The sequence below is a fragment of the Ixodes scapularis genome, unplaced genomic scaffold (genome assembly GCF_016920785.2).
Source record: "Ixodes scapularis isolate PalLabHiFi unplaced genomic scaffold, ASM1692078v2 PGA_scaffold8__174_contigs__length_109621045, whole genome shotgun sequence".
NCBI classification, from domain to species: Eukaryota; Metazoa; Arthropoda; class Arachnida; order Ixodida; family Ixodidae; genus Ixodes; species Ixodes scapularis.
In genome coordinates this window covers 10,431,599-10,450,123 of record NW_024609883.1, presented here as the reverse complement: position 1 = coordinate 10,450,123, position 18,525 = coordinate 10,431,599, and the positions used below count along the sequence as shown (strand labels likewise).

At 45.6% G+C, this 18,525-nt stretch overlaps 1 protein-coding gene across 4 annotated transcripts in view; it reads right to left on the bottom strand.

Moving 5' to 3' along the window:
- The window catches only part of LOC115322654 (histone-lysine N-methyltransferase SUV39H2), a 193,703-nt gene that overhangs the window by 166,313 nt on the left and 8,865 nt on the right, over positions 1-18,525 (bottom strand). For all 4 annotated transcript variants that reach the window (XR_006076672.1, XR_006076671.1, XM_029983005.4 and 1 more), the window contains exons 3-4: positions 7,995-8,075; positions 1,631-1,671 (exon numbers count right to left, since the gene is read on the bottom strand). Coding sequence is in view for 2 of the 4 variants with exons in the window: in XM_029983005.4 (XP_029838865.2) it covers positions 1,631-1,671; positions 7,995-8,075 (122 nt within the window). In the remaining 2 variants the exon portion in view is untranslated. The remainder of the gene's footprint in view (positions 1-1,630; positions 1,672-7,994; positions 8,076-18,525) is intronic.

The window sequence follows — 18,525 nt, the reverse complement described above, 5'->3', positions numbered from 1 at the left end:
CGCACCGGCGCAGATCTCGCAGGAGCTTCGAATTCAGCATTTGGAAATTGTTTTTTTTACTTCACAAATACTGAATTTCCAAGTTTCGAATTTTGAAGGTAATGTCCCGGCATAGTTCAATCGTTTCGAATAATAAAAAAAAAATTATTTTGATGCGTCACTGCCCCCCTTTAATAGCTTCATTTCCATATCAGATTTCTTAACGAAGAGTGACACATCTTCTTATGCAGGTATATTAAACTGCACTAGAGAGCTGCAAGTTTGCATAATACACATACATCTGATGTTAAATCTCCCCTGCAAATTTCATTCCAATCACTTGAGTATTTCAGAAGTTAAATCTCACGCCAGTGTCCCCCCTTGACTCTGTTCTGTCCCAGTCTCGGGGGTTTACAACCATATTCAGTATTGTCAGCCTTAAAAAGAGAGTGTTTGTATTTAATTTTGCAAACTGAGCAGCATAGAATTGTAGACAATAAACCCAACACTTCATTGCATTAGTGGACAAAACTAAAACAGGCTCAGCAGTGGCTGTTGTCTCTCCTCATCTGTCGTCTCCAGTTTTCCGATATACCGGTATATTGAGATACCCTATCCGAATGAAGGGAACTGCCCCATACATCTAATACCCGAAGACAACTAAAAACCTATTGCGATTCCCCAAGTCATCGTTCACCTCCCTGCCACCTGAAATTCATAAAAAAAAAAGTGGGTTGGGCCATGTCGTAGTGGGTAAGCATAAAAAGTTTAGAAAAAGCTAAATAAATGCCCATTCTTCTGTATGTATCTAGGATGGCTGCACAAGAGATATATTAAACTTAAAACTCGAATTCATTTCATTGATTTAAGGAAGAAATGCTCACAAAAGAATGTTTTACTATCGCAATGTTCGTTGCTTACAAATGCGCGATAAACACCGTCGATCGGCATACAGCGTGAACATTTGTTCCGGGAAAGCAAGTTTCTAACACTGCTATGTTTTCTTCATTAATAAAAAAAAAGAAAAAAAACAACCAACCAAATGCAACAAGCGAGCAGACGAAAGAAGTGACAAAGAGCAATGCTGGGTAAGTGGGACAGCCTGCGATAGCATTGCCAAACACTTTGGCGTCAAGCCAAGTCAGGCGCCTTGTCAATTGCAACCTTCTTGTTTTAAGCTTGCGTCCGTGCGTGGACGCAATTTCGATATATTACAGTTTAGTCGTAGAGATTGCAGTGAGCATTGCAATCATTCTAACCCGTGTCTGCTCACAATCATCATTCTCTCGAGGGTCTCGAGAAATGTTTTCTTCCTCTTCCGCAGCCACCACACTATCAAAGCAGGTTGAGGTGGCGTTGCTGCGTGGCGTGGATGGCACAACGAATACCGAGCTTGGAATGGGACGCTCTACAAACATCTGTGTGCAGAATTCCGGTAATGTCCACCCAAAAAGTGGGGTGGCCGATGACTCGGGATATTGTGCTATGTTCCCACAGAAAGTGTACAGGAGCCAAAATTTCTTAAACTTTTTCCCGATCCCAACATCACTTTCAGTTGGTTCCCAGACAGTTTTCGATGTTGCATCCCAGAAATTCCCCCGAGACAATGAAGCTTTCCCTCAGTTCACAACCAACTAGGAGTGAAACTCACCTGACGCTTTTCTATGCATAGCACCTCTTCCACTTCATACTCTGCAAGCAAAAAAATGAGCAGTCCCAAGTAAATTCATGGTAGACACAACAACAATAGCTGAGACACTTTATCAGACCCTAATGCATCCTTATGTATCTTGCCTTTTACATGGAAGAACCATTGCCGACATCTGCTCGGAGACTGATGCACTCACTCTGAAAAGCCCGTGACAACCGGGTGACGTGATGCGACGTCACAACTACCACCATCTAGCGGATGCTGTATGCTCAACATGAACAATACTTAGTGGCGTGTCGAGGCAGCTGGTGCAACTCTGTGGTCACGAGCTCGCTTCACAACCAGCGAATCCAGGATCGAACCCCGAGGAAACTGCGGCGGGCATTCTTTTTCAAGCATTTGGGAATAGCGATGTGAACACCCCACATTATGAAGGGGTACAAGAGCACGTAATAGGTATTGCTATAAAGCAAGATGCCTTAGGAGGAAATCCAAAACAGCTCAAAGCTTGGTGCCTGTTTCGTTGCAGATGGAACAGGCTCAACGTACATAAACTGAAAATAAAGGTTCAGTCGGCAAACTTGTGCCAGAAACAGAACAGCGTCGAAACAGCAGCAGCGAACGTCGCGGCGTTGGCGTGACAGCTGGCAGAAGCGAGAGTGAGTGGGTCGGCAAAGCCACGCTTGGATCCTTATTTACTACATCGGTATCTCGAATATTCAAACTAAAATGTTTGGTTGTGAATTAGGGCGAGGGCTGACTTGGCAACGTCCTGCTGACCTCCTTATCTTTTACACTCGGGGCAAGGGTGAACTCGAATCTTCTAGGGGTAGAGAGAGCATTCCTTCTTGGTCATGCACATGGCAATATAAAAAGAACTGCCATGGGCTGTTTTAAAAAAGAAACTATGAAAGCAGAGAAAGCCAAGACCTGGTGCAAAAGCAAAACTTACTTTGCTACTTTGCACAAAACTGACTAAAACAGAATGTATTGCATGTTTGTATCAACCTGTTTCTAATCGTTTAGTCTGCTTGGAATGTTTACATGAACACATGACTAGGATTGTGCAAATATTCGAATTTTTGAACAGTGGTTTCGAATAATATGCTGTTTGAAGTGTTGGATCGTGGCGAGTTTGCTCGTTGAGCATGCTCCTTTACTGAGCACCGGTGCACTGGGGAGAAGCAACACCTGCCGAGCTCGCTGCTTCGCGGCGCACCGATGCTCAGTGAGAAGCACGCTCAACGGGGCTAACCAGCCACGATCAACACTTTGAGAAGTATGAATATTGCGTTGCATGCATAAAAGAAAAGCACTTTCAAAGCAAGTTGGTGCAAGTATGTGCCTGATGCATTTAGAAATATCTAAACTTTGTGAATGTTGATATCTACAATGCAGTAAAAATTTTAAAATTAAGCTGTGGCTATTATGCAAAATTGTGTTAAGCACAGGTGTTTTGACTACCCGCACTCATAATTCGTGATTATCCATTTTTCAAATTTAAGATTAAAGAAAAACTGCATATAGCAAGGACATTTATAAATCCCCTTGATTATGTATAGCTACCGTAAAATCCCGAGAGATAGCCCACCTAACATCAAGAGCAAATCGGGTGAAAATATGAAGTGGGCTAACTTTCGGTGTACAATCAAGAAACGTTTTAAAAAATTGCTATTTTTAGGTTGTGTCCCTTGGAAGCTTGCTGGAACGAGAATACAGCGCAAACGAACGACGAACCACTAGAAGAGTACTGTAAAAACCCGCGAATAATACAAAACATAATTTGAGGACTGCGAAAAAAAAAAATTATTTGCGTATAATATGAAACAAAATCAGGACTACAAAAATATTCCTTATTAGCGTCATAACTGAACCTTAATCACTGTCATCACGTCCGTCAGACTCCTTGTCCGACGCCTCCTCCCAAAGGCAGTAAGTCTTCAGTGCCGTCGACCGCATTTGAAATCCCGCACTTGAAAGAACGAGCGACGAGCGAGCGCCGACGCAGTGAAATCTCGGCACGGCGCATAAAGCGAGTAACCCAATGTCGGCTCACCAAAGTTCTCATGCAGCAGCTCGGTGTTTATAGCGAGGTGCCGTTCACGTTGCTCTTTTACAAAGTCGCTGAGACTTGCCTCGACGTCGGCGAACACGCCATTCTTCGGGCTCTAAAGCTTCTTCTCGTTCCATTGCCCGCAAACAGAGCTTGCTTTTGTCGTCTCCATCCGCGGATGCTGCCCTCATTTACGATGAATTGTCGTCCGGCTGCCCTGTTGCCGATGCCTTCCGCAACCAAAAGGACTTTTCTTTTGAAGGCGGTCGATAATTGTCTTCACGCCGACGCCATCGCCGAGCCTCACTGTTGTTGACGGATGGTGGCGCCTCGAACATTGTGAATTTAATGATGATGATAGCTGTTTTGAGCGCCTTATTGCTTCGAAACCGAAACTACGTCAAACAGCGTTAGATCGCGCCTCATGAAGCTGAAAATTGTTAGGACCCGCGTATAATACGAGCCGCAAAATTTACATAGCAAAATTTAAAAAAAAAAACTCTTATATTTGGGTTTTTACGGTATACACAACACTACTATTACTAGTAGTGGGCTATCTTTCGGTGTTTAAAAGAATATAGCAAATCAATCCGAAAATTGGGGTGGGCTATCTTTCGGGACTGGGGCATCTCTCGGGATTTTACGGTAGGCATTTCTATGTTTAATTTTGTACCAAAGTCATCATTAACTTGCCATCACAATAGCTCCAATGTAGGCATTTAACTTTCTGATGCCACAGAGAATAAATATAGATAAATCAAAATTAGCTAAGAAGTGAACAAGTGGAAGTTGGGAAATAACCTTTTCAAGTTCAGCTAGGTTTTTCTTAAAGGCTGACACCCAGTTTACGCTTTCCACTTTTCCCTTGCTTCCTCCTCTCCCTCGCTCTACCCTTTCCTCCATTGCCTGTTTTCTCCTCTCCTTTCTCCCCCTCTCTACCCCTTGTACCTGCTCCGCTAAAGCCCAGGGCAATGAAGTCATAGACTCCAACAAGAAAAAAAAAAGGAGGTTTCGATACAAAAGAGCAATCGCAACAAGATGGACAACCGGCATTGAGTCTGCGAGTTTCAATGCTGCTGCAGTCAGTGCAGGTATTTAGTCAGCGTGCTGTGCACTTGTACTTCTTTTTATGTTCCCCTTGGAGGTTGTTTTAGAGCGCAGCTCTTAGGGGCTTGTTTCCAGCCTGAGCGGCGTCGCCGTCAGCGTCGGCGTAACCGCGCGTTGCATGCAACTCAGAGGAGATGCAACAGGTTGCATGCAGCCTGAGATGCAGCAACTCAGAGGAGATGCAACAGGTTGTATGCAACAGGTCACGCAACTCCTTAGGTCACGTGACCTCCAGGTCACGTGACCACTCTCCCCCGCGGTCACGTGACCCCCCGATGACGTCATCGTCACTGGTGACGTCATCAGTGACGTCATTGATGACGTCACCGGCATCCGCATCGTCATCATCGGTGATGACGTCACCGGCCTCCGCATCGTCATCGTCACTGATGACGTCATCGGCATCGTCACGTGACCCCCCAAGGTCACATGACCCACCCACCCCCCCCCCGTACCCTTCCCTCCTCCCCCTCAAGAGCTGCGCTCAAATTCGGCGTTACAGGGAGTTGTAAACGGCTTTCACTTTTTTTTAGGGGGAAAGGGGAGCGACATTGCTAAATATGACTGGAAAACATTCTTCTTTAGTGCTTCATTTTAGAGCGCAGCTCTTAGGGGCCCGTTCCCGGCTTGAGCGGCGTCGCCGTTGGCGTCGCCGTCGGCGTAACCAAGGTCACCCCAAGGTCACGCGACCCCCCAAGGTCATCCCAAGGTCACGTGGCCCCCAAAGTCACGTGACCCTGGGGTGTCACGGGTGTCACATGACCCCCAAGGTCACGTGACACCCAAAGTCACGTGACCCCCCCCCCCCCCCCCGAAGTCACGTGACCCCCCCGAGGTCACATCACCCCCCCCCCCCGGATTACGTCATCAGTGACGTCACTGATGACGTCACCGACATCCGCATCGTCATCGTCGCTGATGACGTCATCGGAGTCCGCATCGTCATCGTCACTGATGACGTCATCAGTGATGTCACTGACGACCTCACCGGCATCTGCATCGTCATCGTCATCATCACTGATGACGTCATCAGTGACGTCATTGATGACATCACCGGCATCCGCATCGCCCCGGATGACGTCATCAGTGACGTCACTGATGACATCATCGGCATTGTCACGTGACCCCCCCCAAGTGACTTCACCCCCCAGTACCCTTTCCTCCTCCTCCTCAAAAGCTGCGCTCTAATTCGGTGTTACAGGGAGTTGTAAACGGCTTTCACTTTTTTTTTAAGGAGATATTTAGGATTTTGGAAAGCATCCTCTGTGCACACACAGGCTCAGGCAGACGCTGGTTCATTCCGAGTATGAAAACATGCAATTGTGAGTTTGAGCAAAATAAGCTATGGCCTCCCAAGAAAAGGAGTTGCGCATCCTGCTTCTTAGATGCACTGGCCTGTGAGTGATTGAGTTTTCCACCCTTTGTAACTATTGTGGCTTATCTGCAGCTTATTTTTCGTCCTGAAGTTCATACAAAGAAGCTTCTTCCCTCTTCCTTCTGGCCCTCACATTTTCATACCTATGCATTCCGATCAAAATTTCTAAAAGGGGGCAGCACTTATTTGAAAAAAAAAAAAAAGTCATTTCACATTGATTAATAATTGCAGTCACCAAAGAAGCATCCAGCACAAGAAATTAACTTGGTTCTCGTTTGCTGGTTTTGGAAAGTTCCATCGTTAATCCTCCGGTGCACAGATTGTGGCATAGTGGGGGCACCCTTTTTGCAGGCTTACCCCATTCACGTGCTCGCACAATCAACCATCCGACCATCTGAACAGCGCGCGCACACTCGTGGCCGACTTAGTCCCCTCTTTCCATCCTTCGCTTGAAGACGTGAGAGGAGCAAAGCCTTGCAGAATATTAAGTCTGGTGTCCGCCTTTATGCATGGTGCAACAGTAATGAAGGGGTTAGAGAAACTTCAATATTCGATATTCGGTCAAGACCCCTATTCCTTTCGAACTCAAAATCGACCAATGCCCACACACGATGCAGCGTGTCATTTGAAGCATTATGGTAAATTTCAATTGTTGAAGCAACACGAGTACATAGCAGCTTTAACGATACACGTTCAAGCACCCCTGCTGGAGCAAGAGTAGAGTATCAGACTATAGAGGAAGAGGTCCATTAACATATAACTATAAAGTTATCTATCAAAGCTATCACGATTTCTTAAATAAACAAGATTTATTTAGTTTAAATCAGATTAATTTGATTGAAATCACTGTAGCTAAAAAAGGGATTATTTACCACCAGATGTATTTCTCGACATTGCAGATTGATTGATCAATTCTTCCGATCAATGGTAACAATGTGAAAGAATTACTGTAAATGTAAAGTGCAGTTTAATTAACTTTTTATAGCTGTAATCCCTGACATACTAGAACAAAACAACTTGATGTTTTTATTAGTTAACAAGCCTTATTTGATTTTTATTTCACATTCTGACTTGATTGCAATAAGGACACACTTTTTCTAGTTTTCGTTTGCATTCTGATTTTGTTGCAGTAGGATGTTACAAAGCTGAAAAATGAAGTGGACGGTAAAAATCAAGCTCAACACTTTGATTTGCTCAAAAGACCACTTCTTTTTGTTTGTGCTCAGCCTTATATAAATAGTTCTACCTCAAAGATTTCTTGATTGAAGTGCAGAACAAATGCACATAGAAACCATCAAATGATAGACATTAAATAAGTATACTAAATTTTCTAAATTATTTTTGTGGAAAAGTTTTTAATTAAATCATCATAGTAAAACTGGTCCAAGTTTAATTCATGAATTAAATCATATTAACCTTTTTTTCTACCCTTCTAACTGTAGCATTAAAATAGACCTATCATTTTTGTTACTGCTAAGTTTATTCAATCTGTGGGAAACTGGGAAACTCGCGATGCCCCCAGTACCTGCAGACTACTGTGGGAAACTCAAGATGTCCCCAATAGCTGCAGACCTGCTATATGCTTATGCCAGTGCTTTGAGAAAATCATCAGCAGCATTTCCAATCACCACCAGATTGAACCAATCACCTTCCTTTCACTGTAAACTGAAGGAACCGTTAAGCATGATACAGATCCCCTGAACACTATAGAATAATGTAATTGTTGCATGCCATCATACATATTGTAAACAATTGCAATTTTATATATAGCTGTAAATCCATTTACAGCTTAGATTTCAGGAGCAACCTCATTTAGAACACAAACTCACCCTCAGGAGGGTCATCCTTGGTTGGTGATGCAGAAATTCTTTTCAGGACTAGGTGAGGGCACGTGGCACAGGGGTTCAGGGCTTGCATAGATACAAAAGAAAACAAGAGTCATAATTTTTGTCTATTGTTACACAAAAGAAAGAGCCACGCATGTGAAACACTTCAGACGGTTTGCCTACTACAAAGTTGACCAAACAAACAAACAAGTATGCAAGCTCAGAGGTTTCTCAGAAGTACACTTCAGTGGTCATTTTCCTGAAGGAATTGTGGTCAGATTTTTTACATCTCTGTAACAAATACACATCCTACTCTTGTACGAGTGTAAAATACAGACGTGCAGATGATGCAATTGGGGCATGTAGCAGTGAAGCTCAAGCTTACAAAAATATTTTTACTTGCACCCGAGTGAAAAAAATTCCATTTTTGTGCATGCAGAATAATACATAACGAATGCGAAGCTACTCTCCATGGCATGTTGCAATTACAGCTATACAGGCTAATCTAATTTTAAATCATATTCCAATTTTTTTTGTGCTATTCTGCTTTGTATGAACACCATACTCAGCAAGGACAGTGAGCTGCCTTGCTCACTCCAAGTTGTATAAATGGTTTTGCTGTTCCGCAACTATTTAGGCATGCACAAATGGTTAGTGCACAAAGCAAATGGTCAATAAACCAAGCACTTAGAAGATTATAGTGAATTTTATTGATGTCTGTCATCAGTGTGGTCGCAATCCTTAAAGGAAAAAGAATATGTGTTTGCGCAGCCTGGTAGGCGTGAATGCATAGCTCGCATGCCATTTTTTTTAAAAGAACAGATCAATAACTTCCAAGTCAGGGGTAGACTTATGAGGCTTGGGGGAAGGGGCTGCAAAAGTATGTGATGTCAAACAGATATAATCTCACAGACAAATATAATCACTATTTCATGAAGAATGAGGCATTTCTTACTAAAAAAAATGACTTATGTATGCCCTTTTTACCTTAAAAACTTTCCCTTGGGATGAGGAGGGGGAGAGCAGGCACCCCCCTCGCTCCCCCTTCCCCTAAATCAAACCCTGTTCTAGGTATGCTTTATTCTATACTGTAAGTAAGTAAGATTAAGGTTTTAGTGGCGCAGCAGCAACGGAGGCCATAATGCGCCAAACAAAATGTTTATTAAAGCTCAGCAAAACAGATGCTAGACTAGAGAAGATATTTATAACTTGTGTAGATAACCAGTTTTGTTAAGAAAATTAAAAACTCGTCTAAGTGGTACTAAAGCACTGTCACCAAGTAAAAACATCGGATGAAAGGGAAGATGGTCTCTAAAGAGTTCAGGAAAACATGATACGCGCAGTTGATGATAAAACCTACACTCCCATAGAATGTGTAAAATTGTAAGTAATTCCCCACAATGGGCACAAAGTGCAACTTCTTCGCCACAGAGGAGGTACATATGTCTCAGACGTGAGTGGCCGATTCTCAAGCGACAAAGCATAACCTCGAGACGACGGTTTCTGTGAAATGAACTTTCCCAGATGCCTATCATTGGTTTAATCACGTGGAGTTTGTTGTGGGTTTCAGTGTCCCATTCTAGCTGCCGAGTCTTTAAAAGAGATTTCTTTAAAAGTGGTTTAAAATCCTGGTAGGGCAGGCCAAAAGATGCTATTGAATCTGTGGCAGATGCAGCCAAGCGACCCGCACTCTCATTCCCTGCAATTCCCACGTGACTTGGTACCCAGCAAAATTTGATATTACTTCCAAGGCGCAGAGCTCTGTTTACTTTAAAATGAACATGTTGTGTAAGTACATTCTTTGTGGAAACTCTGGAAGAGATAGCAGCTAAGACGCTTTGTGAATCGACAAAAATGACTGCGTTCAATACACTGTTATCCAGAATATGCTCAATGGCTAATAAAATACCATAGAGCTCTGCGGTGAAAATGCTTGCCATTGAGTCAAGCTGCACAGCTCTTCCAAAGCCACTAGAATAAACTGCGCAACCAACGGAGCATAAAGATTTCGATCCGTCTGTGTAGTATTCGGCGCAACCGCTAGATATCCTTTCTTGCAAAGATAGAAACTCTTGCTGAAGAAACTGTGGAGCCACGGTCTTCTTACTGTATTTGGTGAAAGACCAGTCACAACATACGGGTAGCTCATTCCAAGGGGCAATTCTCCCCATAGATTTTAGCAAGTTAACACCACTTGTGGAAGGGACAGGGACGTTGAGAGAGCTACAAATACTTTGAACTCGAAAACCTAGGGGGCGCACAATTGTTGGCTTGTTTTCAAACGAATTACAGAACTGAGGAATTTGTAAAATACTATAAGCAGGATTTTTCGGATCCGAAAGCACTTTGTAATAATACCACAGGCTCAAGTACTGTCGGCGTTTTTCTAGAGACATCTGATGCGTGTCCACATACGAGCTTAATACGGGTGACGTGCGAAATGCCCCAGTGGCTAGCCGGAGTCCGAGGTGATGAACCAGATCCAACATCTTTAGAGTGGAAGGTCGTGCCGAACCATAAACAATCGCTCCATAATCCAGACGTGACCGAACTAAAGCATTGTACAAACGTAGGAGGCATCGTCTGTCAGACCCCCAAGATATATGTGACAGAACCTTAAAGGGATACTGACAGGGTATTTATGCTCGCTGAGGTTTTTAGTTGTACGTGACATATGAGAGCTCAACTACCCAGAACAGAATTTGCGGCTCGAAATTCGGTTTCTTTCCGCCCGAAAACCGCCGATCAAGAACTGGCCGGTTCGAGTCTCGCTCACTCTCTTTCTCGCGGTCACGGGCCGTTTTCTAAGGTATCGATGCGACCACCAAATTTAATCAAAGTCGTGGGTCACTGAAGGCACACACTCATTATTAAAAATAGAAAAAAAATATGAAATCCATTTTTTGTGGCTTCTAAAAAGCTGTAAATACGTTGATTGAAAAAAAAAGTTCCACGGACAACCGGAAGCATTCTGTGCGTTCGTCGTTTCGCGTATCGTGGGACTCGCGGGGACGGCGATGGCAGCGGACGACAGGCGTGGGACCTCTATTTCAGAACTGTCGTTTGTGGTACCGGCGAATTCTGTCTACCGTTAAAAGAGAAATTTGGGACTGATCAAAAGAATTGGTATTCATCCCGTACAACACGCCCGGCCACCCAGCCGATTTGCACGAAGACGTCGCCGAGCCGTCGCTCCCTTCTCGTGGCTGAAGACATCGCTCGCGCAAACGTCAAGCACGACGTGTCTACTTCAAGTTCAATATGCACGCGTACGATTTCTTTACTAGGTGCGAATGTCCCCAAAGCGTGGTGCTTCCCGACTTCGACCCAGGAGTGCTTTTACTAGAGAAAAATCGACAGCAAACGTTCCAACTTACAGTTTACCGGCTGAATTGTTACTAAGGAAAGAGATCCACCAGAAAAGCGACGCCCCAATAGCTTAGTGGGAAAGACGACCGGTTCACACGCGGTAGGACCGGGTTCGATCCCCCGTGAAACTTTATTTTTTTTTTCTTCAAACATTTTCCGATGTTTACATATATATATATATTTTTTTTTACAATCATCACTGAAGAAACAAACAAAAAAAATAACAAACTAATGTTGTGGACGATACTTCGCTGATTTAAATGGTATGGGATTTCCGTTTTGACACCTGCGAGCTCAATGTAATCACTTTCCAGAAAATGCAAGGAGCATGTAAATCAGGTAACGTCCGCTTTCCGAGGTGCCCGTATATGTTCTACAGGAATTGCAGCCAGCCGTTGGTCCCGATCCCGTTGATCTTTCGGAAACTCTGGCGCACAATGCCACTTTTATTCGGATTCAGGAAATGTGAGCCAGCTCTTCACGCAACATCTTGGGTGTATTCTTCTCGGAGCCGATCATGGAAATTCACCACGGGCACTCACTACTCATCTCCAACTCCTCAATGTACAAAACAACTCATCTTGGAGTACAGAACAACGAGCGGAACAAACATAACTGCAAAGAAAATCGCACGGCGAGCAGTTCCCGCACGCCGCATCGCACGCCGCATGTCCTGTCGTCTGCAACCAAAGAGGAGAGAAAAAAAAAAAAAAAAAACGCACGGTCGGGTGTAGCCACGTGACTTCCGCCACTCACTCTCTTCTCTCCACTTCTCCGACCTCCGTCGGGTTTCGGTTTCGGTTTCGAGGAGTTGCGTCTTTTGGCTTTATTAAAAAAATACGCTACTCTGTTGCAAAATATTAATTGGGTAGTCCTCCGACACCATAATGAAGCGCCTGGCAAAAAATAAAATTTTTTTTTGGGGGTGTCAGTGTCCCTTTAAGGATGTTTGAGGATCGCAAGCACTTTTGCTTTACTTCCTTTAAATGAGACTTGAATGTAAGCTTTTTATCGAAGACCACGCCTAAAAATTTATGTTCCTGCTTCACCAATATTTCTATGTTATTCAATTGTAAGATTGGGTCCAAAGTCAAACCTCGCCGCAGGGAAAACGGCACACACACAGTTTTCTCTGGGGAAAACTTAAAACCATTTTCATTTGCCCACTTGGTCATTCTGTTTATTGTGAGCTGCAGTTGCCGTTCACAACTGGAGAGGTTGCAGGAGGAAAAAGATATTTGCACATCATCCACGTAGAGCGAGTATAAAACAGATGACGGTATAACTTGAGCCAGACTGTTTATCTTAACTGCAAATAAGGTGGCACTTAAGACTCCGCCTTGGGGGACACCATTTTCTTGCAAGAAGACATTGGATAAAGTCGAGCCTAATCGGACTTGAAATGTACGCTCACTTAAAAAATTCTGCAAGCAACGAAGCATACGGCCACGCACTCCACAGTTGTATAGATCTCGAAGGATACCATACCTCCACGTAGTGTCATATGCCTTCTCTAGATCAAAAAACACCGACACGCAATGCTGCCGGTGTACAAAGGCCTCACGTATGACGGTCTCAAGTCAGACCAGATGGTCCATGGTGGACCGTCCAGCACGAAAGCCACACTGCTTAGTGTCAAAAAAGTTTTTCTCTTCCAAAAGGAACATAAGGCGGCGATTTATAAGCCTTTCATAAGTTTTCCCCAAGCAGCTTGTAAGTGCTATGGGGCGGTAGCTGGTAGCCAGAGAGGGATCTTTTCCAGGTTTCAGCAAAGGTATAACATGGGATTCTCCAAGAATGTGGGAAAGCAGCAGCTTCCCATAGGTAGTTGAAAAAGGACAACAGGTGGGACAAAGATTCATGAGACAGGTGCTTAAGCATTTCGTAGTGAATTCTGTCTGGCCCAGGTGCGGATTGCTTTTTTAGGCTGAGAGCAACTTCCAGTTCACACATTGTGAACGGTCTATTGTATGCAGCAGAGTTGAAGCCTGACATAGTGATTTTCTGCTTCTCAGCGGTAGACCGGTACTTTAAAAACTCCGTATTGTAATTGGAAGAGCTGCAGACATGCTGAAAATGTTCTGCGAGGAAGTCTGCTTGTCCTGTTAGAGATGCTGAGATTGAAGGAAAAAGTGGAATCCTGAAAGCGTGGTACTGCCCATGAACTTTTTTGAGACGATCCCATACTTCTTTAGCAGTAACAAAACTATTTAAGGATGAAACATACTTTGTCCATGAAGCCCACTTTGCCCGTTTTCGCGTCCACCGAGCTTGTGCTCTTTTTTTCCTAAACTCGATCAAGTAACGGAAAGTTGGATAGCGACGAAAAGTTCCCCACGCCTTGTTCTGGTTTTTCCGAGTGGAAGTACATTCCTCATTCCACCAGGGCTTGCACCTCCGGGGAAGATTTCCTGAGGTCTGTGGAATTGAAGCAGAAGCAGCATTTATAATGCATTCTGTAACATAAAACGTCGCATCCTCAGGAGTCATATGAAGAAACAAGGAGGGATCAAGTGTAGCTTCTAGACCAAAAATAGACCAGTCGGCCTTTTCCAACTTCCATCGTGGAAGGCGGGTTGGTATCGATGAAACTGGTAAAACGCTCTCTAAAATTATGGGTAGATGGTCGCTTCCAAAAGGATTGTTTAAAACGTTCCATGAAAAACATGAAAGTAAAGATGGTGATGATAGTGATAGGTCAATTGATGCAAAAGTGTTGTGGGCAGCACTAAAAAATGTTGGTTCTTTCTTATTGAGCAGGCAGATTCCAGTTGATAATAAAAGCCTTTCAATAACTCCACCTCGAGAGTCTAGACGAGAGCTTCCCCACAAAGGATGGTGGGCATTAAAATCACCAAGAATTAAAAAAGGTTTGGGAAGTTGTTTGATGAGTGTTTGAAGTTCGTGAAGATGCAGCGGAACATTAGGTGGTAAGTAGAGTGATACTAGAGTGATAAGGCGGTCAAGAAGGATGCGAACTGCAACTGCCTCGAGTGAAGTTTGTAAAGGAACTTCAGCACATGCCCCTCCACTTTGAACCACCACTGCTACACCACCCGAAGGGTTTGAGGAATGGCGGTCCTTCCTAAAAACTTGATGACGCAAAACCTGCGTGTGCGAATCAGTCAGGTACGTCTCCTGTAGGCAAATAGCAACAGGACGGAGCTCATCAAAAAATGAATTGATGTCATCTATGTTACGTAGAAGGCCTCGACAGTTCCACTGCATAATGGCTATATGCTTAGCCAGTGCAAAAGTGAATATAAAAACTGGTAAAAAAGTAAAATGAGGTGACTATGGCTTAAAATCTATTTTTTTGCGCGGGGCATTTTTCTTTTTTACAGCCTCTTTCTGCTGGCCAGTAGAGTCACTGGTGGCAGAAAGAGAGGAGTCAGATCCAGCGAGGAAACTTTCCTCGCCGAACTTGGGTCCACCCTCGTCCATAGGCTCTTCAGGGGGAGCCGGAGGAAGACCCGGTGGGGTTGGTAGCCTTAACGGCTCACTAGGTCTCTGCTGAGTCGAGACGCGGGGTTGTCCCCGGCCTCGAGGAGGCAGGGAGGTAGGGGCGGCGGGAGGTGCCGCCCCCTGCTTCAGGGTGGACGTTGAAGGAACAGCGTCCACCGTGTGGTTGGAGTGCAGTGCAGCTGGCACTGCACCCGCGGGTTTCAGAGGGGACACTGGTGGGAGACACACCCCCCCTGGAGGGGTCTGTGTTCCCGCCGATGCCATCACGGGGCGTGCGGGTCCCCTGCGCACGACCTCGGCATACCCTCCTTTCGATAGGAAGGAAAAACGTTTTTTCGCCTCATGGTAGGAGATGTTTTCTGTGGTTTTCAAAGTAAGTATTTCTTTTTCTTCTTTCCATTTTGGACAAGAGCGAGAGTATGCTGGGTGACGGCCATCACAGTTGACACATTTCGATTCACTCTCGCAACTGTCAGCAACATGCTCCTTACTGGAGCACTTCGCGTAAGTGTCGCTTCCCCGGCAGCTCCGTGACCCATGGCCGAACCTTTGGCACTTAAAGCACCGCTGGGGATTCGGCACATAGGGGCGAACACGGCACCGGAGGTAGCCTGCCTTTATGGCCTCTGGGAGAGTGGTGGTGTCGAAGGTCAGTATAATGTGTCTCGTTTTACGTTCTACACCCTCACGACGAAGGGTGATGCGACGAGCGGCAACAACTCCTTGGTCTGAAAGGCCTTCAACGAGCTCTTCCTCAGACGAGTCCATTAGGTCGTCCTCCGAGATAACCCCTTGAACTGTATTAAGTCTGCGGTGTGGAGTAACGTTTACTTTGTATTCAGACACAGCGTTGAGAGAAAGAAGGGCATCACTTTGCTTTTTGGTGCTGATCTCAAGAAGATCACCGGATGGCATCTTTTTGGCAGAGTAATCTTTCCCAACGATTCCTTCCAGTACCTTGGCGACTAAGAAAGGGGACAGTTTGGCAAGTGGTTTTTCTTCTTCAGAGTGTAAGACCAGGAATTTTGGAAATTTTTCGAGTACTTTGGATGTTTCGGGAGTGACTTGAGCTTCGGTGCGGCCCCTTTTGGGGGGCCGATCAAAAGGTTTAAGTTTGGAACCCATATAAAGGGGGAGGGTTTTCGGAAACTGTGGTGCACCGCCCACCACCGAGCCCAACAAGGGAATAGGTAACGCTCCATAACAAGTATGGCTTGGCTGAAGACGTTAACTCTATTAGTGCTGCCCAGTCTCTATAACCAAGAGTGGTTCTGGACAAGGTGTCTGTCGCCACCCAAGGTTAGCCCTTGCCGCCAAAAGAGTTGAAAAGGAAAGAAGAGAAATGAGAAGAGTGAAAAGGAGGAGAAGACAAGGGTGAAAGTAGAGAGGGGATAGTAGAAGTGGCGACTAGACTGAATCAACCTGGCCGGGCTTTACCAGGACTCCCGTCTATGAGAAGCAGGGGCCGAAGTGGTGTATTGCCTCACCCGGGGGGCCCCGAAGGGTCCAAACCTACCCCGGGTTCGGCTCAACCACCAGGATGCCCTGTTCCCCGGACACGGGAAAGCCACGCACAGCCATACGTGGGCGGGCGAACCCGCATGGCTCGGGGTCCGTAAAGACGCCACTCTCCAAACACCTGCTTTCACAGGTGCCCCCTGCGGGGTATTCTATACTGTGATTTACGTCCCAAGAGCACTATAGTATGAAAAGATCACCGATGGCTTGCAAATTTGCTGAATGTTTGAAGAAGTTTGGCAAAGCTCCAACTGTATTTGACCTGTAGGTCTGCCAGTAAGCGTTTTATTCAGCAGAAGCTCAGCATGTCAGTAAAGTGCTGAAGTGATGACAAATTATAAATCTAAATTCACAGAAGCACTATACTGAACGGCGAGAACAGCACAAGACACACGGCAGATTCACATCGCAGAAAAAGGCGTTGCATACATGCTCCAACTAGCCCGACGCGCCAATTTGTTGGGCTACCCATGCGCGGTCTAGCTGGACAGCGCTCAATCAATGTTCCAGCAGTGCTAGTGCGCATGTGCGCTGGCTGGTTCAGCCACTAGGAGGCAGGCAAGTCTAATTTTTTTCTGTTTCTGCACATTTGAAAGATATTGTTCTTTTCCATCTTTCTCGCTCAATAAAACATTTGTTTGAAAGAATAATGATAATTTACAGAGCAATAAACATTATTTAGCCTGCATAAAAAAAAGTCTGACGGCTCTTGCCAAGTGCCAATCACAAAATGATTACTAGTGATGTCGCTGGTTGCACATTTTCAACATGCTGTGCTGCCACCAAATGCTAAGCTGATTTTGCCTGATCAAATTAAAACATGATGCACTAACATTTCATACCTACTGCTTGTTCGCACCCCAGCAAAAATATGTCTCCGCACGCTCTACGATGCCACACACGACCAGGAACCCAGCCTTTTGAAAATAAAACATTTAGTTTCGTACCAACCTCATATTGAACTTGATTCTCAGTCTGTCAGATTGGTCAAGAACTGCAGCCATGGATGAAAGTATTGCAAGTACCTCTGTTGCACAAGAATACGGCATTCTCTGAGTGTACAAAGTGGATCCTGATGCGAGGAGTCAAAAACGACATCTTCGGAGGTATCCTTTGCAATCGACTGTGGACAATACCTCTGTCGGAGGTACTGTCCACCGTCGAAAATTTTGTCAAGAAAGTCACAAACATAAAACGTGCCTACCTTGCAAAAGCCAGCCACTATGATTGGCGCTCGAGCATCGCTGCTTCTTCTGCATTAGGCTACGACATCAGCCCTAGCACCCCCGGCATATGCGCCATCATCCGCGAAGAGCTCCGCTAGATGCTTTCCGCTGCGGATAGCTCGTCCTCAGTGTCGCTCGCTGAGGTTGTCCGAGAGGAGGTTCCCTGAGCCCACCAGCCTGATGTTCCCATCAACACGACGATGCCAGAAGAACCAACGTTGAGTACGCTGCCATGGCCCACCCCGACAGCTAACCACCAGGCCACGGCACCACTCCGACAAGACCCTCCGATGTCGCAGTATCCTCAGCATAAGAAAGGACAGGTCCAGTACGTCTGTCCAGAGCGACCCTCGCCAAGGAAGACTGATGTGTAGCAGACGGCCGACAGGTGACCGCTGTGCTACCACTGCGGTGAGGCTGACCACATCTACCGGAGGTGCCCATACCATCAAAAGGGCCTACGAGGGTTTGCGCCCAACAACCCGTGCCCAAGGTACGACGAATGCCATCAAGACATTGAGGAATACCTCCTTCACGCTGTCACCAGCGCCGACAGCACCACAAAGTTCTTGTTCTCGATCTCCCCGACTTTCCACATCGCCCTTCCGTCGGTCGTGCTGTGACAGTCTGTCTGCCATTTCCCGCTGGGAAAACTAAGCACAGCAACTCCCGGAGGTGAAGTTGCCATTGACGGAATTCGTAAAGAGCCTCCACGAACACCGAAGTGCTCCCACTCTCCCGACACCTCGCATTGCAGCGACGCTCCAGCAACGGTGCCCAACAACTTGAACGTTACCGACGGCCCCGACGCATCGGCACTCGTGGACACCAAAGCAGACCACTCAGCCTTGAGTGGGAGGTTTATCGCCACTTTCGAAAAGTGAGGAACCTCATCTCCTGCAGAGCGCAGTTTTGCTCTGCAAGTTGGCTTTTCCCCTAAGGAACACGGCTACGTT